General features: G+C 40.6%; 2 protein-coding genes and 1 non-coding gene across 7 annotated transcripts; 2 read left to right on the top strand and 1 right to left on the bottom strand.

Annotated features, from left to right (window-relative positions):
• Positions 1-1,881: 1,881 nt before the first annotated feature.
• glt8d2 (glycosyltransferase 8 domain containing 2) lies at positions 1,882-17,202 on the bottom strand. Of its 4 annotated transcripts, XM_034163020.1 has the most exons (11): positions 12,782-12,881; positions 10,859-10,912; positions 10,719-10,773; positions 9,645-9,737; positions 8,914-9,115; positions 7,211-7,328; positions 7,025-7,109; positions 5,487-5,599; positions 5,203-5,369; positions 2,773-2,885; positions 2,369-2,688 (listed from the first exon to the last, which is right to left on the bottom strand). In XM_034163020.1, exons 3-11 carry the CDS (start codon positions 10,735-10,737, stop codon positions 2,522-2,524), a joined length of 1,077 nt encoding a protein of 358 aa, XP_034018911.1. In that variant the 5' UTR covers positions 10,738-10,773; positions 10,859-10,912; positions 12,782-12,881; the 3' UTR covers positions 2,369-2,521. The 4 variants fall into 4 exon arrangements, with proteins under 4 accessions (XP_034018909.1, XP_034018913.1, XP_034018911.1 ...); XM_034163018.1 differs by lacking the exons at positions 10,719-10,773; positions 10,859-10,912 and adding an exon at positions 17,054-17,202 and having other exon boundaries at positions 1,882-2,688; positions 12,782-13,046; XM_034163022.1 differs by lacking the exons at positions 10,859-10,912; positions 12,782-12,881 and adding an exon at positions 9,278-9,559 and having other exon boundaries at positions 2,367-2,688; positions 10,719-10,770.
• ankrd16 (ankyrin repeat domain 16) lies at positions 16,370-21,895 on the top strand. 2 transcript variants are annotated; one of them, XM_034163024.1, is made up of 7 exons: positions 16,370-17,347; positions 19,424-19,614; positions 19,705-19,747; positions 20,744-20,852; positions 20,932-21,093; positions 21,207-21,285; positions 21,604-21,895. In XM_034163024.1, the coding sequence occupies exons 1-7, from the start codon at positions 17,016-17,018 to the stop codon at positions 21,765-21,767; spliced, it is 1,080 nt and encodes a 359-aa protein (XP_034018915.1). In that variant the 5' UTR covers positions 16,370-17,015; the 3' UTR covers positions 21,768-21,895. The 2 variants fall into 2 exon arrangements, with proteins under 2 accessions (XP_034018915.1, XP_034018914.1); XM_034163023.1 differs by having other exon boundaries at positions 16,373-17,347; positions 19,394-19,614.
• trnay-gua lies at positions 17,475-17,562 on the top strand. Its single transcript is given in 2 exon segments — positions 17,475-17,511; positions 17,527-17,562. It is a non-coding gene; the product is annotated as a tRNA-Tyr (tRNA).
• Positions 21,896-22,400: the final 505 nt, after the last annotated feature.

Here is a 22,400-nt window from a genome sequence, read left to right as displayed (position 1 = left end):
CATCCTCTACAAACCAAAGTGTGTGCAGACATGACACAAATGAGATGTGTTTTAGACCATGTACTACAGAACATCAAGACATGATGCATAAGCTTTTTGGTTTGGCATCTGGTGAAACTTGGTCAGACTTTAAAACATTAAACATCTTTTCATCTGCTATACCTTGTGTAATGCATTGTGCAACTCAGAAAGATTAGTGCTGAAAAAGACCCACATTATAAGCACAGAAAGAATTTTACAGAAACAAACACCCCCTTTTTCTACAAAATAGCTTCTGGCTTACCAGTCTGCCCAGCTGTTAAACTCAAGGCTTCAGTCCCTCCTACTCTGGCTAAGTCAGAAGAGCCTGCCTGAGGACGTGGACTTGTCTCCATTAGCAAAGAGACATATCCTGAGCTTGTCTGCAAAGGCGACCAGCCTGTGACTAGTCCTACTCTCATCAAATAGTAACCAGTCTGAGATTGCCTGCCTGGAGATGACTGCACATTCCGTGGAGGCCAATCCAAGTTTTTCAGCATGGAACAACAATCCAATTCTTGTAATGCTTGCTGTTCCTGTTCAAGTTCCCACGGTGGCAAGTTCCACATATCCCACTCATAGTCCTGAATCAATAGCAAGATCCTCTCTTTGGTTCTACCAAGCCACAAGATCTTGCCCAAATGGTGCGTACCAGGTGGTCAGTGCCTCCTACTCATGCAGAGCTTGCATAATAATGGATACTCCTTCATGTTCCTGTCAAGATGGCATCTGCCAGATGAATACAAAGACTTCTGAAGTCTTGCCATGACGCCATCTGACTCGGAAACCTTAACAGTTCCAGCTCACAGTCTGGCAGAATGTACAGATTTTGTGTTGGCCAGATTCACTTTTGCTTACATTCAAAAAGAGGCTGCTGCTTCTTGAACATATTGAAATGATCAGAGTTTCATTAATGCATCAGTCAAAAGCTGAGTTGTGACAACTGGAAAAGCCGAGAGCTGCTCAAATAAACACTGAGTCAATGATATTGACCAGCTCCATTGACAGATGTCATGTGGCCATATTATTGTTTGTCATACAAAGTTCAAAATAACAGTCCCCTTAAACCTAATTTTTGGCAGTCTTATCTTTTGGCAGATGTTTCAGGTACTGTCCCAGTACTGTACTATAGTACTGTATGTAGCCTGTACGTTTCCAACCCTGTTATCCTGCCAGAGTGACATGTGGTTCAACAACACATTGAACTTCAAACATGATGTCCACATGATGTGGACCATCACCTTTGATGTGTTCAACACCACCCACCAGCGCACAAGGAAAATGTCATCAGATTCCTACAGACGTGAGCTCCATTGTCACACAAACACAAAACACAAGCATTTGACACTTAAAGCCTAAATTACTATATAAAGTACTGATGGGCTTTGGGTTGTTACATGAAAATTCAGTAAGGTATATTTTATATATTATATTCCAATTCTAAGGTGGAACTAAGCTAGTATATAAAGGTATATCTAAATATCTATAAAGGAAGTGTAAAATAGGAGAGTAGAAAAGAGTAGAGTAGAGCCACTTAGGTGCCTGGTCTTGAGAACCAGGGATGGTTCTGTTTTACGACAAAAACAACCAACCAACCAACCAAACAACCAACCCCCCCCCCCCCCCCCCCCCAAAAAAATTTGAGTTCAAAATTATTTTGAAAATTTCAACACGAAAAGAAATTTGTGCAATGCGATCTAAAGTCAATAAAATAAATTATAAAAACGTCTGCTATTATCTGCTTATTAAAGTCTACCAGAGGTAACAAACCCAAAAATGACAGTGGAGTTTAAAATATGATTACAAGCATGAAATGCTATAAAATAAAAGACATCTTTTTTTTTTTCTTTTTTAATTATTTATTTTTTAATTTCTTGGCTCAGGAGCATCCAGCTATAAATGTTACTTCAAACATTTTTTTTTAATTACAGTGATTTATCAAAAATCATCTCAGTGAAGGCATCAGCATTTGGAAACACTCAGTAATGGATTTGGCTAATGTCAACATTTCTTTGCCATATTTACAAAGCAAAAATTAATTTTATAAATTAATTATCAGTTTGCAACTTTCATCGAGCATACCGCAGTTTAAGACGTAAAGTTCCTGCTACTATTCTGTCTCACTCATATTATATGTTCACAGTTATGTCACCACAATATTCAATTTTTGAGGAAACATTAGTCATATTTTGTACACAATACAATATTACGAACATATTTTTCATACTATTTGCACATTATATCAATAATTAAATATTTAATAATAATAATAATAATAATATTTAAATAGTTGTATATTACTATAAAATATCTAACCATCATCACTATTATTATTTTAAATAATACAAATAAAAATAATTTGACATTTTTGAACAAGTTTGAACATTTATTTTATATGATTAAATTTATATTATTTATGTTATCATTAATAATACATTTTGTTTTTATTGTATTTAAAGTTGTATTATTAATATTATTATGCCACAGTTTCTCAACTATCACTCTAACGTAGAAACATGGAGAAGGTGCCGGAGGGGTCTGGGATGAACCACTTTATCCACAGGTCTGTGTGAACAGCAGGGTGACTCCAGGGTTTGTATGGGCCATTCCAGTGCAGCAGCAGTGCCTCCTTTAGGACGTCCTTTGAGTAGTGAACATCTGGACTCCAACCTGAACACACAGGGCATGAGGTTTCTAAAAATATAGCTTGAACAGTTATTCATGAGCTGTTTTTTTAAGGGCTAGTGGCCTTACCCAGGTGTCTGATGTGCCACAGTGGGTCCAGTGTGGTGTATTTGTCGTGAAACACTATTAGCATGGGTGGAGTTGCCACGCCACCCGCCATCGTACTGCTATATATATTGTGCCTGGTGGAAGGAAGAAGGGATTTTTCTGGCTTAGAGTGAGTAAACCCGTTAGAGCCCAGTATATACAATAAGAAACCATTATACCATTAATACAATATGCAAGAATTATACCATTAATACAGTGTGTAACCATTATATCATTAACAGCCACATTCAAACACATACAACTGGAACATAAAATGAATAAACTCACCTGTCTTCCAGTGCAGAGCAGGTAGTTTAGTGATATACAGTTGTATGCAAAAGTTTGGGCACCTGTGATAATTTTCATGATTTTCCTTTATATTATAAATCATGGGTTGTCTGGATCAGAAAAGCTATCTCAAAGATTTCAGCTGTCAGTTTCCACTGTGAGGAACATAGTGAGGAAATGGAAGACCACAGGCACAGTACTAGTTAAGGCCCAAAGTGGCAGGCCAAGAAAAATCTCAGATAAGCTGAAGTGAAAGATGGTGAGAACAGTCATAGTCAACCCACAGACCTGCTCCAAAGACCTACAACATGATCTTGCTGCAGATAGTGTCTCTGTGCATCTTTCAACTATACAGCGCACTTTGCACAAAGAGATGCTGTAGGACGGCATAATGCAAAAGAAGCCTTTTCTGCGTACACGCCACAAACAGAGCCGCTTGAGGTATGCTAAAGCACATTTGGACAATACAGCTTCATTTTGGAATAAGGTGCTGTGGACTGATGAAACTAAAATTGGGTGATTTGGACATAACAAGGGGCGGTATGCATGGCTGAAAAAGAACACGGCATTCCAAGAAAAACACTTGCTACCTACAGTAAAATTTGGAGGTGGTTCCATCATGCTGTGGGGCTGTGTGGCCAGTGCAGGTACTCGGAATCTTGTTAAAGTTGAGGGTCACATGGATTCCAGTCAATATCAGCAGATTCTTGAGAACAATGTTCATGAATAAGTGACAAAGTTGAAGTTGTGCCGGGGCTGGATCTTTCAACAAGACAACGACCCTAAACACTGCTCAAAATCTACTAAGGCATTCATGCAGAGCAACAACGTTCTAGAATGGCCATCTCAGTTCCCAGACCTGAATATTATTGAAAGTGTGTGGTGTGATTTTAAGCAGGCTGTCCATGCTTGGAAATCAACAAACCTGACTGAAGTGGAGATGTTTTGTAAAGTAGAATGGTCTAAAATACCTTCAACCAGACTCCAGACTATATAGAAAGCGTTTAGAGGCTGTTATTTCTGTAAAAGGAGGATCTACTAAATATTGATGTATTTTTTCTGTTGGGGAGCCCAAATTTATGCACTTGCCTAATTTTGTTTAAATAATTATTGCACACTTTCTGTAAATCCTATAAACTTCAGGTCACTTCTCAAATGTTACTGTGTTTGTCTGCTATATGATACATTTAATTGAAATTGCTGATCCAAACAACCAATGATTTATAAAGGAAAATGATCGAAATCATCAGGGGTGCCCAAACTTTTACATACAACTTTAGGAGTTGAACTACCAATATGTAGACCTGGGTTCAGTGCAGTGCAGTTCAGGGGTGTGTTCTGGCTCCTACACTGTTCAATGCTTTCATGGACTGGCTGTCTGGTAGGGTTGTAGAAACCACTAACTTGGGTGCTTTTCTTGGAGAGGAATGGTTTACTGAAGTTGACTTTGCAGATGATTTTGTGATCTTTGCGGAATCAATGGATACTGTGATAGCACTTGGGAAGCTGAGTGATGAATCAAAGTGTCTGGGTTTGAGATTGTCCTGGATCAAGACTAAGATTCAAGCTTTTCACAACTTCCTGGATTCAACCATCAGAAGTCTATCTGTATGTAGTGAAAGTGTTTAACTTGCTTGTGGAGTCACGTGGTAACTGGACAGATGTGTCTGGAGAAGCCATACTTGACTTGACTTGACTTGGTTCAGTGCCCTTCATCAAGACTCTTTATTTGTATTGTACCCATCCAGCCAACTGTAAATGGGTATGAGGCTTGGCTGGGGAAGTAGCCTACATTAGATTCCCGTCCTGTCCAGGGGAAGTCATAGACTCTCATCTACTTCCGAAGTATCTGGGCATAATCGCCAGCACCAATGGGCCTCTGGGCCTATATTGGACTTGCAGTTTACAGAGACTAACACTGGTTTCAGTTGGGGAAGTCACAATGCTGGCATACTATGGTCTCACTCTGGGAACACAGACACACACACCACTGAGTCACCCCAATTGAATGTTTTTCAAAGTGGTTTCCTGTATACAAACTGATTATATTGGGCTCCAACATGGATAAATACGGTATTGACCTTTAACTTTCTCCACATGGCCGTCCAAAATCACTGCTTTTACCTGAAATTCTCCTCCATCCATTTTTCGAGCTGTTTGGTGATCTTTTGTTTCCTCCACTCACTCATATCTGCTACAAACACACCAGGGTTGAACGAACACTCGCCTGGGTTGATACCCAGATCCTTAACCTCCTGCTTCCTGTAGTCCAGGAAACCCATGTAGGTTGTCTGCAGCACAAGCACAGATGTCAGGGTTACCAACAGAAGTGGGGTTCTAGGAATTTGGATAGTACGATGGTAAAAATATCCCCCCTTGAAATGCCTAAAGAAATAAAAGTTGCTGACCTGCATGCCGACGCTGCGCACAATCTCATGTGTGGTGGAAAGATCACAGTCTGTGGAGAAAGCAGCAGCGTGGCCTGGCTTCAGTCTAACGTGGAACAGGTTGCTAATGTCACCTGAAAAATGAGAAAAACCGCAAATGATATAGAATATATACACACTTTATAATCTGTGTAACTATAATGCTTCAATCAATGGCGGCTCCAGAGATGTTTTACTTGGTGGGGCATGATTATTTAGTGGTGGAATGACAGATTTGTAGTTAACTTGCAAATGTGCTTTTTCAATTAAATTTCAATTATTTTTTATTCCATACATGTTAAGTCACACATACAACACAGAACAGATAGGACTAGCAATAGCAATTGTTTAAAAATCATAGCAATGTAGAAGGTTTGATCACATTACTCCCATTCTGGCATCCCTTCATTGGCTACCGGTTTCTGCCAGATCAGATTTTAAAGTTTTATTGTTGGTTTATAAAACTGTTCATGGACTGGCACCTTCCTACCTGGCAGACTTGGTTAAGCCCTACGTAGCTGCGAGGCCCTTGCGTTCGCAGGGCGCAGGGCTTCTGTGTGTTCCGAGGATGAACAAGAGGTCTGTGGGGTATAGAGCCTTCTCCTACCATGGTCCGACTCTTTGGAACAATCTACCTGCTGTTATTCGGCAGTCTGACACGGTGGAGACTTTTAAATCAAGACTGAAGAACCACTTTTTTAGACTCTTATCATTAATTTAATCTGTTTGTGTTTGCTTTGTAATTTCTTTTTATTCTACGTTTTATCTTTTTATTGTGTTTTTCTTGCTTTTAATTTTGATTTTAGATTAATTTGTGTTGTTGTGAATTGTGTGAAGCGTCTTGGGGTGACTTTGTTGTGAGTTGGCGCTATATAAATTAATAAACTGAAACAATCACCCTTCTTACAGAACACAAATGCAAATTTGGTAAATTTCGCAAAACCTAAAATCAGAACAAAAGACATACTATAGGCTACCTCTAAATTTTAGGTTCTATTTCCTGAGCTGAGTTGTCTGATAAAGAAACAATCCATGTTTAATCATGCTAGCACATCAAAGCAAACAGTATAATGAAGAAAAAAATCCCAACACATTTTTGCATTATGTGACTGACAAGAACTTGCTCAGCTGATCCAAATGCTATGCATAAACAACGTGGATGCTACGCAAACCAGGGGCACCAGAGGACAAAATCAGTCAGAGAACAGTGGTGGTGGTAATAAATGAAAACTGAAACCACTGGATTTTGAATGGCAAATGTTAATTTTTCAATAGTGTTGTGGTGAGGCTTCTGAAATCAATGGGGGGGGGGGGGGGGTGTCAACAGCCCCAACAAGCCCCGACTTAGAGCCGCCTATGTTGTAAATCAAAATACAAAGAAAATCCAAGACAGCCCAAGAGCATTCAGAAAACTTAACAATAACTCAATTAGTTTAACATTTGTCTGACCACCAGATCCAGATTTCAGGTTCAATCCTGGGTCTGTTCCTGATGGCATTTTAATTTGCATGCATGCGCACCCTGCACAATGACATCATCATCTAAGTAGATCACCCTCTTGTGGTTGATGTCTAGCATAGGCAGGTAGAAGCGCACAAAGTTGAGCTGCAAAACAAAAACAAAGTTAATTTCAAAACTGTAAATAATGTCAGAAGTTCATCTGTGCATGCATAATGTTTGCATGCAAAACCAAACCCAGGACTCACAGGATGCAGCAGATCAGGTCGGGAAGTGGCTGGTTTCACCTTTCCTCGAAGAACCATGGGGTTAAACTCCAGTATCTTGTAGTTGATGGCTTTCAGTTTCGTCTTCTGTATGTACTGCCTGTGAGGAAAGTGAGATTAGGCTGCTTTGTGGTTTTCCTCACTCTGGGTTTAATAGTAAATGTGAGTCATGATTGCATAATAACTTGATTTTATATTCACAAATACCATGAAATTGTATCTGGAAATGCTATTTATTATTATAACCTATGCCCAACATGTTTAAATCTACAGTGTTTGGAATCTAATCCCATACCATTATCATGGTTTAAAATTGATTGGTGGTACCCAGTGGTCTCCGAACTATTCCAGAAAGGGCAGAGAGGGTGCAAGTTTTCTTTGCAGCCACTGACTCCAGCAGGTGATTTCACTCATGAACTCATCCCACCTGCTCCAAGTGATGTTAATCAGTGAAATCACCTGCTGAAGTCAGTGGCTGCAAAGAAAACCTGCACCCTCTCGGCCCTTTCTGGAATAGTTTGGAGACCACTGGTGGTACCCAAGAAATTTAAGTTGACATTCTTGTCACAAATCTAATGTCATGCATTTCTTCTGGTTTAAAACTGATTGGTGGTACCTATAAAATTGGAGATCATGTTTTTGACACAAATATAATCCCGTACAATTCTCATTATTTACACATATCTACTACTATGAGCAACAGATTTGTCGTGTCCCATAGCACTGTACTCAAGATTCTAGAAATGGAACAATATCTCCACCTAGTGGACATTTCCTATTAATGCAGGTACAACAGAATTTCACCAAGCGCTCTATTGATTTATAGTGCATACTTTTGACACAAATATAATCCCGTACAATTCTCATGATTTACACATATCTACTACTATATGCAACAGAATTGACGTGTCCCATAGCACTGTACTCAAAGTTCTAGAAATGGAGCAATATCTCCACTGAGTGGACATTTCCCATTAATGCAGGTACAACAGAATTTCACCAAGCACTCTATTGATTCATAGTGCATGCTTTTGACACAAATATAATCCCATACAATTCTCATGATTTATACATATCTACTACTATAAGCAACAGATTTGATGTGTCCAATAGCACTGTACTCGTTTCTTGAAATGGAGCAATATCTCCACCTAGTGGACATTTCCCATTAATGCAGGTACAATAGAATTTCACCAAGCGCTCTAATGATTCATAGTACACGCTTTTGACACAAATATAATCCCATACAATTCTCATGATTTATACATATCTACTACTATAAGCAACAGATTTGACGTGTCCCATAGCACTGTACTCAAGTTTCTTTAAATGGAGCAATATCTCCACCTAGTGGACATTTCCCATTAATGCAAGTACAACAGAATTTCACCAAGTGCTCTAATGATTCATAGTACACTGACACAAATATAATCCCATACAATTCTCATAGTTTAAATGTATGATTCATAGTATGCAGGAAATTTCAGTTGATGCTTTTGACACAAAATTAATCCTGTACAATTATCAGAGCTTACAATGATAAATCACACATTTTAAATAATTTAAATTATGGAACATGTTGGTAAAATTAATTATCTGGGAAAAACCCTGGTGGCCTGGAAAACACTATGACATACACTTGTATGAAAACAGTTGCAGATGCATGACTGCAGACACTTCCAGACCTTGTCAGTTTGACGGAATCACGCAGAGTAACAATATAGAAGATCACGCGGGCATCCGTGTTGCTATAGACACTATTGATGGTTGCCATGGTTGCACCCATACGCTCCTCTGATGCGCAGATGATGATGGGCACAAAATTATCGGGCTCTGAAGGTTTCACGGCTGCAGCCCGAGCGGTGTTATCGGCGCCCTTCCGGTGATCTGAGAAGAAAACCAGTAGAAGACCATCTTACTGTTTTCTGCACAGAACAGCGTGAAGTGTCAATGAGACATCTGACTACAAAGTATTAGTTTTATCTGTTATGAATGTGGAACAGCTACATGATGAATTAAAGTAAACAGCAAAATAATTTAATCAAAAACCTTGACTGTTTATGCTGAATTTGCAGACGATGTGCCACAGGTTCAAGAATAAGATCCAGGCTTTCAGTGGCATTCTGGTCATGGTCATGTATGCCTGTTTGTGGCAGTAGAGCTGGGTCCTCGACGTTTGAGATCGAGAGACTCATGAGGTCGTTGCACAGACATGCTTGGCAACGGAGTGTCCCACATCTGACCTCCTGACCTGAGACATCTAGAATGCCCCTCACTATGACAGAAAGCTAATGGTGCAATGGTCCCACTCCAGATAGTGGCAGATCAAACCTGTCATAGTATTAAATCAACGATATCGTAGTATAAATGAGCTGCATTGGTGGTGATCAACTTGATTTGGATAGAGTTGGTTTACCTGAGAGTTTGTGCTGACTGGAGGGTCTGAGCAGCTTGCTGTGTAGGAGGACGCACACCGTCAGCACCAGCAGTACCAAGAGAACCTGATTAACTGGCACAGAACAAGAGACACTGACAGAGTTTTAACTGTTCAGATTTTCAAACGTGTCCAGCTGGTGTAAAATATGACCCGGACAAAATCCTGATTGAATCTGAATGAAATAGAGTCTACTGGTATGGTGGTCTAGAAGTGTAAAACACATCATTTTAAGAAACCTATTTGTTGACAGGGTAGTTGTGCTGAGCGTAATGCTCTCTTGTTCGGTCCTTTTCACATTCACACATGGAACCTGCCGAGAACAAGCAGCTTGGGTTTAAGCGCCTTGCTCAAAAGCCCCTGAGTGGAGGGGTAGCGATGGAAATATCTTGTAAATAAAGTTCTAAAAGGTTTTCCATCACATTTTTATTGCATGGGTTTGTCATTTAAGAGGAAATTGCTCAAATATAGGCATAGGTGATAAAGGACTAACAGGGTACTGTGGAGCTTTGCTGGAAGTATGTACTGAGTCATGTGTGCTGGAAGTATGTACTCAGTCATGTGTGCCTCTAGTTTGTAAAAATGAGATTATTGTGGGATGTGTACTTAAAAACTGAACTTGATTAAGTTGATCTTGCCAATCAAATTAAAACTCTTTCTATTAAAAGTTTACTTGGAGATATGTTAAAAAAAAATAAAACATGCATCACGTTTTTTAAAATGGATTTATCCCTCTAACAAACAGAGCTCAGATCATTTTAGGTTTCACTGCTCTCTGCCACAAATCTCAGTCAAAACCCAAATTTTTTATGTTCCTGCTGAGGTGATATTTTATTGTTTTCCTTGCACACCAGGTGCCTGTCAGAAAAGAGATCAAATGCCCATCTGCACATTTTTTCTCTTTCGGCTCTCATCCAGGTGCCGTAACTAATCTGAAAAATCAGATCATATCAGATTCGAGAGCCACTGGGTGCTTGCTTAATAAAAAAAAAGTAGTATTAGTTAAACTATCAAATATATAGGTCATATGCCAACTGAGACCACACTTTCACTTACTTTTTCTCAGAAGCGCCATCGTTCACGCTTGTGTCCAGCGACGCCTGCAAAGAAACTGAAAAGAAAGCCTCAAATAAAGTGGGGTTTTATACAAACTGAAAGTGAATAATTTATTGACATTACGAGTGAGTGATGTGCACCAGAAAGGTGACGGATCAGCTTATTTCCTGCAGGATCAAAATCTGGCAACGCAGCTGAAATAAAGAGAATAATGAAATGGACACAGTGCACGCGCATTTTAGCTACACATGCAAATTCAGTGTTCCTAAATGTTTCATGCAGTATTTTTTTTTTAAATAAACACTTTAATTCAATCTGAAAGTCTGAACTACAAACACATGTTGACTGTTTCATTTTATGAGGCAACGCCGCAAAAAAGTGGGTCACTGTCCAAATACTTATGGACCGGCAGACTGCATATTCAGCAGAGAGACACTGGTCAACACATGTGGTTGCACTTTTCCTGAAATGTGTTTGCCTTCCAGATGTTGTAACATCACACAAAATGACGTCTGCAGTTTCTCCTCACGTGTGATCAGCAATCACTTATGAAGATATATTAATTATGACGAGTCCATCTGTACGCTTCAGTTTCTCTCAGAAACGTGCATCGGGCCGTCAGAAGGAGTGGAACAGAGCCCGTAGTGTGTGTGCATTTGTTTCTCTTTGTTCGTCGCTGTTTAGAGCAGCTCACAACATCTGGAACTGATCTGCTTCAGAGGGACCTTCCAGGAAACACAAAGGTCCAAGATGCCACTGCCGGTTTGGATGAAGACGACAGTCCATGCAAGTTACAAATGCACTCATGTTCTCGACGCTTGATACTTTGAATGTTATAACATCAATGTTTTTACTGATTTTAACTAATGACATGAACAAATATGTTGCATCATATGTTCATTTGGCCAGAAATAGTCAATGCAATGCAATTCTGTTTTTTTGCACCTGATTATTTTGCACAACTGTTTCAGAGTTTAGTCTCAAAAATTAAAAAAATAAGCAAAAAATAAATAAATACAAAAATAAATGCAGAACACAGCATCCCATTTCATGCTCAAACTCTACTTATATGTGTGATGATCTCACAACAAAATGATCCCATTTAAAATGAATTTAAACTACTTTTCCATTGGTTTAGACCACAGCTGCTCAATTGGGGGTCCATGGGCTAAATGCGGCCCACAATGGCAATTGCCAATCAATTTGCAAATGAATAAATCACTGTTAAACAAACTAAAGAGTTATGCATTTAGTATGTTGAATTTTTATTTTAGATTCATAATGTTAATATCCGATAAAACATGATAAATGCAATAAGTACATAATCCCCACCTCAATACTGATTTTTTTGTCTGCACCCCTCCATGCACATTAATTTATAGTCCTTCAAAGAAAATAAATGGGGCACCTCTGGTTTATAATATTTCAAACCAGTTGAAAACAGCTGCTATCTGTGTTGAACTGATTTAATGGCTGTTTAAAGCAACTTGAAAGCATTTAAACCAATTTATCTATGAAATAAAACATCTTAAAAACTGCTTAATACAGACCACATCTAATGTAAACACACTGAATTCAGTTTAAACCATTTTAATATTGATTCAGAGCTGATGATGGAAAACTCAACAAAACGAAATATAATCTGGTTTTAAATGGTTTAAAATATAAAACAGAAAACGAGAAAATTCTTATTTAAGAAAGAAACTGTCTAACAAATTGTTTAGTTTATTTACATTTCTGTCAATCAAGAACTGCTTTTTTCTTTGCCAGAGAATCCATAATTAATATTATGATATGCATCAAAGCAACTAAAGCTAAAACCATTTGGTTACATTTACAGATTTTCTATTTTATTAAAATATTGATTTTTTTTATTATTATTATTGTTGCAGGACAAAAAGTTTCCCCTATTCAATGAGGCTGTAAGAAAAGGTACAAAATAAAATGCATATAAAGCAACTTTCTGGAAAAACAGCAATGTCTTAGTGCAACAACACAAATGACTGGTGTGCTAGAAATAATCAGTCAGTACTATTTAAAGCACATAATAAACATGTACTCACGAGAAAACACAGCAGTGGAGTTGGTCAGACTAGATCCTGGCGTTTGTGGTCCATGTTGTAAAAACACTGAGGACTGAGGCTCAACCCTCACCAACAATCCCATTTTTTTCTTCTCCCAGCTTTTTTCCCTTCTTCCTTTTGCCTCCAGATGTGACTCATCTTGCTCACTGCAGCTGATTCCTCACTATCTTCGTGCCAGAAACTGCATTAGCTCTCAACACATCTGCTGGGAAAACATAATCTCCTCCTCTTGGCAGAAGTCATGCTTTGAATTTAAAAAATAGTATTAAAATGTCTGAGCTATTTTACCTATTCAAAGAATGTAAGAAATTGCATTCTGAAATATGTTTGTGGGATTACTTTCACCACAGACAACATCACTCCTGCAAATCCAAAATCTTGTTGGATTTTTTTTTTTTTTTACAAGCCATTATAGTAGCCTTGGTGGCCAACAAACTTTGGAACTTACAGAAACTGATAAATAAGCTAATTTCAATCACACCTGCTCCTAATTTATATCATACGTGCGATGATTATTCTGGAGCAATACCCGACATGCCCAGCAGGTGGCCAACAGCCCAGCAGAGCTTGAACCCCAAATAAAATAAAGACAAGCTATCAAGTTGCTTCGAAAGACTTGTTGCTAATTGCAAGGTCGCCACTGGAGGTCACTGTTGCTTATTATAGAGAGGAAAAAAAAAAAACAACTTTGTTCACTTGAGACAGCAATAATGTTAGCCAAGGTTCAGCTAGTCTATATACCACATATTCATAGAGTTGTGGGGAGCGTTAATTATTTGGCAATAGGGTGACTAGATGTCCTCCTTTTTGCCACAAATTGAGATGGTTTCCGGCGTTGTTATTGACAGTTCGGCTTCAGTTTTGAAATGCATATTTGAAACATGCATATTTTAAAACACACATTTCAAAACTGAAGCTGGACTGTCAATAACAACGCCGGAAACCATCGCAATTTGTGGTAAAAAGGAGGACATCTGGCCACCCTATTTTGGTGATGCATTGCAAAATATCAAGTTCGCATAAATTGCGATGTCTGTAAAGCCGAGCCTTGCTAGCCATCTTCTTAGATATGTTAATGTGGATATTGTCTAAAGCAAAGCAAAATGCTATTTTGACCTGTGTCAGGCCATAATTGAACATATACGAGGTCTATAAGAAAAGAAACCGACCTTTTTATTTTTTCAAAAACTACACTCAACAAAAATATAAATGCAACACTTTTGGTTTTGCTCCCATTTTGTATGAGATGAACTCAAACATCTAAAACTTTTTCCACATACACAATATCACCATTTCCATCAAATATTGTTCACAAACCAGTCGAAATCTGTGATAGTGAGCACTTCTTTGCTGAGATAATCCATCCCACCTCACAGGTGTGCCATATCAAGATGCTGATTAGACACCATGATTAGTGCATAGGTGTGCCTTAGACTGCCCACAATAAAAGGCCACTCTGAAAGGTGCAGTTTTATCACACAGCACAATGCCACAGATGTCGCAAGATTTGAGGGAACGTGCAACTGGCATGCTGACAGCAGGAATGTCAACCAGAGCTGTTGCTTGTGTATTGAATGTTCATTTCTCTACCATAAGCCGTCTCCAAAGGCTTTTCAGAGAATTTGGCAGCTCATCTGCATGCTCGTCGTCCTCATCGGGGTCTCGACCTGACTCCAGTTCGTCGTCGTAACCGACTTGAGTGGGCAAATGCTCACATTCGCTGGCATTTGGCACGTTGGAGAGGTGTTCTCTTCATGGATGAATCCCGGTTCACACTGTCCAGGGCAGATGGCAGACAGCGTGTGTGGCGTCGTGTGGGTGAGCGGTTTTCTGATGTCAATGTTGTGGATCGAGTGGCCCATCGTGGCAGTGGGGTTATGGTATGGGCAGGCGTCTGTTATGGACGAAGAACACAGGTGCATTTTATTGATGGCATTTTGAATGCACAGAGATACCGTGACGAGATCCTGAGGCCCTTTGTTGTGCCAACATCCAAGAACATCACCTCATGTTGCAGCAGGATAATGCACGGCCCCATGTTGCAAGGATCTGTACACAATTCTTGGAAGCTGAAAATGTCCCAGTTCTTGCATGGCCGGCATACTCACCGGACATGTCACCCATTGAGCATGTTTGGGATGCTCTGGACCGGCGTATACGACAGCGTGTACCAGTTCCTGCCAATATCCAGCAACTTCGCACAGCCATTGAAGAGGAGTGGACCAACATTCCACAGGCCACAATTGACAACCTGATCAACTCTATGTGAAGGAGATGTGTTGCACTGCATGAGGCAAATGGTGGTCACACCAGATACTGACTGGTATCCCCCCCCCCCCCAATAAAACAAAACTGCACCTTTCAGAGTGGCCTTTTATTGTGGACAGTCTAAGGCACACCTGTGCACTAATCATGGTGTCTAATCAGCATCTTGATATGGCAAACCTGTGAGGTGGGATGGATTATCTCAGCAAAGAAGTGCTCACTATCACAGATTTCGACTGGTTTGTGAACAATATTTGAGGGAAATGGTGATATTGTGTATGTGGAAAAAGTTTTAGATCTTTGAGTTCATCTCATACAAAATGGGAGCAAAACCAAAAGTGTTGAGTGTATATGGATTTGAATCACATGTGATTGCGTCAGACAAGCTTGAACCCTCGTGCGCATGCGTGAGTTTTTTCACGCCTGTCGGTTGCGTCATTCGCCTGTGGGCAGGCTTTGAGTGAGCACTGGTCCACCCCCCTCGTCGGAATTCCTTTGTCTGACTTCTTCCTGAGAGATTGGCACTTTGCTTGATCAAAATCTTTTCTGAAACTGTAAGGCACATCCAAGTGGACACCATTCAAGAAATTCAGACGGTTTTTGGTGAAAATTTTAACGGCTGATGAGAGATTAAGGAGTGTTACTGTCGCTTTAAGGACAGCCCACGGCACCGTGCAGCGCATCGCGCCCCGAGCCGCCGTCGTCAGCCTGTTTCGAGCTGAAAACTTCCAAATTTAAGCCTCTGTTGACCCAGGACGTCGTGAGAGAACAGAGAAGTTTCAGAAGAGGTCGGGATCAGCAGTTTATCCGGACATTCCACTGTTAAAGGAGATTTTGCGCGAATCCGTCCGCACGTCTTTCATTACAAAATCTCCTTTAACAGTGGAATGTCCAGATAAACTGCTGATCCTGACCTCTTTTGAAACTTTTCTGTTCTCCCATGACGTCTTGGGTCAACAGAGGCTTAAATTTGGAAGTTTTCAGCTTGAAACAGGCTGACGACGGCGGCTCGGGGCGCGGCGCGCTGTCCGGCTACATGGGCAGTCCTTAAAGCGACAGTAACACTCCATAATCTCTCATCAGCCTTTAAAATTTTCACCGAAAACCGTCTGAATTTCTCGAATGGTGTCCACTTGGATGTGCCTTACAGTTTCAGAAAAAATTTTGATCAAGCAAAGCGCCAGTCTCTCAGGAAGAAGTCAAACAAAGGAATTCTGACGAGGGGGGTGGACCAGTGCTCACTCAAAGCCTGCCCACAGGCGAACGCAACCGACAGGCGTGAATGCGCATGCGCATGAGGGTTCAAGCTTGTCTGACGTAATTGCACGATTCAAATCCATATAGTTTTTTTTAAATATAAAAAGGTTGGTTTCTTTTCTAATAGACCTCGTATGTGCTTCCTCCTGAAAACAAAGTTTCATTTTCTCAAACAATATTCCATTATTATCTCAGGAAATGTTGGACTTTCTCAGCTTCAACACAGTGACTGTTTTAACTTCACAACTCTTTTTATTCTTTGTAAATTAAAAATGCATTTGGCCACGACATGTCAGTGGCACCGTTTTGATCGTTCCAAAATATCGAATCTATTTCACTTGATTCGAACCCTCAAACGTTCCACGTTCGCCACCACGAATAAAAACTACACTTCCCACAATTCTCAAGTGGCGGGTCTGCTGGCTAGGACGACTAAAACTAATCCATTGGGTTTTATTTTGTTGCCATACTACGTTAGAACACAGTAATAAACTAATAATTATCAACGTACTGTACTTAAAAGCAGTTTTAAAGTGCTAACAGTAAAATTAATTCAAGAACACATATGTTACAAAGACAATGTGTGTGATCACGGTTGGCCACGATATATTTGGCAAAATAAGAGCGCTGGTAAACAAGCCAGCATGATTTCAAATACTTCGGAGTGTCTGCTGGTCACATTTTAAGCAACATGGACGAAAAAGCGTCAAAGCAGCTGGTGAAACTCACTCAGGAGGGACAGCTGGACTCTTTGGACAGACAGATACGATCGTGCGGATGGACTCAGACAGTCAGGGTTGCACATTTCGGCCGCTCCGGGGACACGCTGCTGCACTACGCCGCCAGACACGGACACCTGGACGTCGTAGATTATCTGGTAAAGCAGATCGGCGTGGACGTGGAGGTGTACAACAGCGACTACAAGCGGCCGCTGCACGAAGCGGCGTCGATGAGCCACCAGGCCTGCGTGAGCTATCTGCTCCGAGAAGGAGCTAAAGTGGACAGTTTAAAGAAAGCTGACTGGTGAGGAAGACTACTAATAACGAGAACCGTCCCAGAAAAAATACAAAAATTTGTTTCTAAAATATATGAGCTGCTAGCGCCCACTGTCCAGTTTATATAGACCACATCTGGGTTAGGACATCAGTTCCCTTCGATAGCTCAGTTGGTAGAGCGGAGGACTGTAGAGGTTCAATGCTGAAATCCTTAGGTCGCTGGTTCGAATCCGGCTCGAAGGAGAGATTTTTTTTTTTTTCCTTTCTTCAACCTAAATGTAGAGATTAAAGTACAACATAACTAATTACTTTTCTAAATATATCTGCTGCGTGAAAGTCACGTTTTTAAAAGATGAGTCACCCCGATGTCTGGAGTTTCTTTGGCTTCACTCTGTGTTTTAAAAGTAAAAGCACCAAGTTGTGCACACTTTTATTGTTTGATGTCTAATTAAAAAATAGATATGCCAAAAAATGAAATAAATATAATTGTGGTTGGGACTTGGAATAGAATCAGCATGTAATAAAACATAGAAAACAACACTTAATTTGTGTCTGTAAAATGTAAAGAACACTTGATGGAGGTTGTTTTCGCCCATTTGTGTTTGTGAATAGCCTAGAGCCCACAATTTTTCATATACTGTATCGTTATGACAGTTTTACTGAAGATTCATATCCTGATAGGCAAGAAGGGATTGAATTGTCAGTCATAGGTCAAAGTCAGGAAAAATCTTGGAAAATTGGAAAAACTGCTATCTTTAACATTGAACAAATTTTCAAAAATGCATAACATTCAAAAAAGATCAAATTTCTTTCATATTTGAGATTGTTATGTAGGATGGTATCCTTTATTGACTGACAACATTTAATCCAGATCTGATCCAGATTACAGATTTTGTGACCATTTAAATTTAACACTGAAAACCCCATTTACTGTATATTTTACATTATATCTTCATCAAACGTGCCCCACTGTCTGGTGCAAATTAATAAATCTATTTGAAAGTGAGGTGCAGACCGGCACTCACTATCACCTGACAAAGTTTGATCCAGATCTGATCCGGTGTTGGAGACCGAACAGTCCCCCTAAAAATCGGTCCCCCCTGATGACGCGGTTCACAGATTCACACCTAGTTTCTGCCCCAAACTGCACACCAGCCATCTATCTCAGCGACAGATATCTGAAGCTTTTGTACAACAATCATTTCCACATAAATTCAGCATTATTTCATCAGAAAAGGCAGCGGAAGCGATCAGAGCACAGAGCCGCTAGCTGATGCGTTCATTGCGCGTCGGACATTTCAACGCGTCACGGAATTTCGCCTCGTTTCTGCTTAAAACTGACTTTAGAATGATTTAAGGGGTTTTACCTTTATCATCTGATGGTTAATAATCCCATTAATCCCTTTGATTGATTTGGGTGAAGAGACTCCATTTCAGACGTGCTGCTGTGGTCTGAAATGTGGCATGCAAAAGGTGGACCGATTTTTAGGGGCGGACCGTTCAGTCAGCAACACCGGATTGTGGATTTTATGGACATTTTAATTTAATATTGAAAATTTGATGTACATTTGGTGTACATTTTGAATTATATCTCAATCAGAAGTGCCTCAATCACTCTTATTTGTGACAATGAGGTGCAAAATGGCACTCTCATTGAATAGACTAAATTTGATCTGAATAGCAGATTTAGCAGTTATTTGATTTTAACATTGAAAAACCCTTCTGATCCATATTTTGTATGATATTTTAGCTTATTTACTTCTAACAAGACTTTGACCACGAAATTTTTTCCAAGGTAAAAATTTGTGGACTTGGAAACTAGCGTCGACGGAGGTTTGCGCTCTGTGAGTGCAGTGCTCTAGTGTTATATTGTGTTATTGTGATATTATATTGTTACACAATATTATTATGTCATGACATCTTTAAAAACAAATATAGTTTGTAGCCAGAATGCCATAATAATTTTGCAGACTGGATTTTTTTTAATAATAATGTTTTGAGATTATTGATTGTTTTTCTTATCATTGAATGAGAAAACTGGCTTCATAAATGTTTGTCACGTCTTGTCCATCAGGACTCCCCTGATGATGGCTTGCACCCGGAGGAACCTCGGCGTGATTCAGGAGCTACTGAGCCACAGCGCCGACCCCACCCTACACAACAAGGATGGTTGGAACTCCTTTCACATCGCCTGTAGGGAGGGTGATCCTCTGGTCATACAGCACCTGCTCCTGGTCGCTCCTGAAGTCTGGAGGACGGCAAGCAAGACGCACAGGACACCGTTACACACTGCAGGTGAAACAGACTCAGATCTCATTGAATATGGTTGGATGAAAAAGCTTGGGTACCATCAGATAATTCCTGTTGTTTCTGTTCACCATCCAGCCATGCACGGATGTGAGGAGGTCATGAGGATCTTGCTTGAGAGGTAGGCAGAAATTTCTAATGCACTCAGTTTTCAGTACCACGCCAACAACTGGATGGCAGCAAGGGGGCGCTCAGCTGGTTTTTACACCTGGGGTTTGGTGCTGAGTTTCAACTCAACACATGGTGGCTGATTTCCAAAACCAGTTTCAAGACCAAGTCCTCCGAGCAGACACATTTCTTCGCAAAAGTCAGGAAAAGCCAATTGTTGCTAGACATTGGTAAACTTCCAGACGCCTCAGCAACTCGATGTAGCTCTGGCTGAATTTAATGCATTCTTGACATATAATTGGTAAATGGACTGCATTTATGTAGCGCTTTTCCATCTGCATCGACGCTCAAAGCGGTTTACAATAATGCCTCACATTCACCCCGATGTGAGGGTGCTGCCATACAAGGTACTCACTACACACCAGCAGCAACTAGGGGATTAAGGACCTTGCCCAAGGGCCGTTAGTGATTTTCCAGTCAGGCTGAAAATTTGAACTGAGGATCCTCTGGTCTCAAGCCCAACGCTTAACCACTAGACCGTCACCTCCCCGAAATCTTGGAGTCATTTGTTCATGCACAGAATAAAAACTGGACAGTGCGTTCCGTTGAGTCTGCATGGGCCACGTTAAGTGCAGGGAGGCCTGCCGAGTTCCTGAAAATAGCAAAATGAGGAGGTAATGGTCTAGAAGTTAGAAATGTGGTTCGATTCCCAGTCAGACAGGAAAATCACTAAGGTCCATTGAGCGAGGTCCTTCCCTAGTGAGTCCTGGTACACAGTTGAGCATCTTGCATGGAAGCACACCAGTATTGTTATGTGTGTGAATGTGAGGCATCACTGTAAAGCTCTTTAAACTTCTGCACTACAAGGAAAAGCACTATAGAAATGGAGTCCATTGACCATTTGAGTGGCATGACTTTGACCTTTCTCGACTTGTGCTGATCTTTGCCTCGGACACACGTGACTTTACGGCTCTCTCCCACTTAATGATTTTCACCGTCCTGCTTCTAGATGTGACTACGCTCCAGACAGCACCGACAGCTGTGGAGTCACGCCGTTCATGGACGCCGTCAGAAATGGGCACATCTCCATCGCCAGGCTGCTTTTAGAGAAACACCAGGTAGAGAGCGTCTCCTTCTCAGTACTGTCCCGAACTTTGCGAACAGCACAGTGATGACCTGAACTGTGTTTACCTGCAGGCTTGTCCAACTGCAGCGGACACAGTCGGCACTCAGCCGCTGCATCAGGCTGCAGTCACCGGCCAGGAGGAGGCACTGCAGTTCCTGGTGCGAGAACTCAAAGTAGATGTGAATCAGACGGCGACTGACATCCAGCTCACGGCCCTGCATTATGCCTCAAAGGTTAGCGCTGATTTTTGGAACAAATCTTCTTCCTTGGGACAGAATTTATCTATTATAGCCATATATACACATTTCAGGAGTGACTTTATGTTTTCTTGTGTTTTTTTTTATAGGAGGGCCACACCTCCACTGTCAAAACACTGCTGGACTTGGGAGGAGATCTTTATGCTCGGGATAAAAAAGGAAGAACTGGTACGTAGAAATAATCACACTTCAGCTGCACAGGAAATGAAATGCAAATAATGATAGGAACACAACAAAATGAGCAGTCATTCCTCAAATGTTCACCGATCATACAAAATATGCATAAACTAGAGCTCTTGATGAAATTGTATTTTACCTACATTAATTATTTTGTACCTGCATTAAAGGTAAATGTGTACCAGGTGGCGATATTACTCCAATTCAAGAAACTTGGGACATAATGTTGGTCAACCTGTTGCTTATAGTAGTAGATGACAGTTAACAGTCTAAAGGTTGTGTTAACTTCTGCCCCACCCCACCCCCCAGCGCTCCATATGGCATGCATTGGGCAGCATGCAGATGCAGTCTGGACTCTGTTGCACCTCGGATTGCAGGACACAGAAGATGCATCTGGTACAACTGCACGACAGCTTGCTAAGAAGCCGGATGTGGTGCGAGTGTTTGAAAGATGTTCACCAGACACATTGTAAATAAACTGTGTGTATACTGCAATCACACGGAGCGCACACACGCATTTGTTTGTGTGCATGCACTCAGTCGGTTCTTGTTGTAACTGGGCTGAATGGTTGTGGAGAATGTAATAAATCATGACATCGTATCTGTAGCTGTGTATTTTTGAGCGTTGACTGGTGCCGACTTCTCACTGACGGACACAAGGCGCTGCTTGGGAAAACTCGGCACCAAACTCAGCAGAAAGGATTCTGTGTGCAGACACTCTTCATTCTCTCTCTCAACATGTGAGTGGTTTTGAAGTTACTCCATAAACACACCAGATTTGTCTGCGCTCCTTCTGCATCCTGGATGGACCTGATAGCCACCGTTATAGTTGATACTTGCTAGCTCATCAGCACTAATGGCATGTTTCAGCAGCATATCTATGCTCTGCTTCACTTTAAATACTCATATATTTGTGAGTTTTTCCTGTCAACTTCTCTCATCCCTAAAACAACAACAAGCCATAACTGGTGGCACCAAACCAGAAGACGTGGTAATGGTAGACAGTGAATTGGTTATACTGGAAGTCGAAAAATACAAGGGGTTGTACAATATCTTAAGCTGTTTCTACAAAGACGAGAAGGCATGGATTGACCCTGCAGGTAGTA

Source organism: Thalassophryne amazonica, chromosome 22 (assembly GCF_902500255.1).
Source record: "Thalassophryne amazonica chromosome 22, fThaAma1.1, whole genome shotgun sequence".
NCBI lineage: Eukaryota > Metazoa > Chordata > Actinopteri > Batrachoidiformes > Batrachoididae > Thalassophryne > Thalassophryne amazonica.
This window is presented reverse-complemented; position numbering and strand designations above follow the sequence as displayed.

What these genes read in the sequence shown, in the direction of transcription:
- glt8d2 (XM_034163018.1), bottom strand. Translation starts at nt 12,884, where the DNA reads ATGGGATTGTTGGTGAGGGTTGAGCCTCAGTCCTCAGTGTTTTTACAA. An exon ending in CTCCACTGCTGTGTTTTCTC is followed by an intron (nt 9,738 to 12,781) that starts GTGAGTACATGT and finishes GTTCTGTGCCAG; the next exon opens with TTAATCAGGTTCTCTTGGTA. An exon ending in CAGTCAGCACAAACTCTCAG is followed by an intron (nt 9,116 to 9,644) that starts GTAAACCAACTC and finishes TTTTCTTCTCAG; the next exon opens with ATCACCGGAAGGGCGCCGAT.
- ankrd16 (XM_034163023.1), top strand. Translation starts at nt 17,016, where the DNA reads ATGGACGAAAAAGCGTCAAAGCAGCTGGTGAAACTCACTCAGGAGGGA. An exon ending in GACACCGTTACACACTGCAG is followed by an intron (nt 19,615 to 19,704) that starts GTGAAACAGACT and finishes TTCACCATCCAG; the next exon opens with CCATGCACGGATGTGAGGAG. An exon ending in TGCTTTTAGAGAAACACCAG is followed by an intron (nt 20,853 to 20,931) that starts GTAGAGAGCGTC and finishes GTTTACCTGCAG; the next exon opens with GCTTGTCCAACTGCAGCGGA.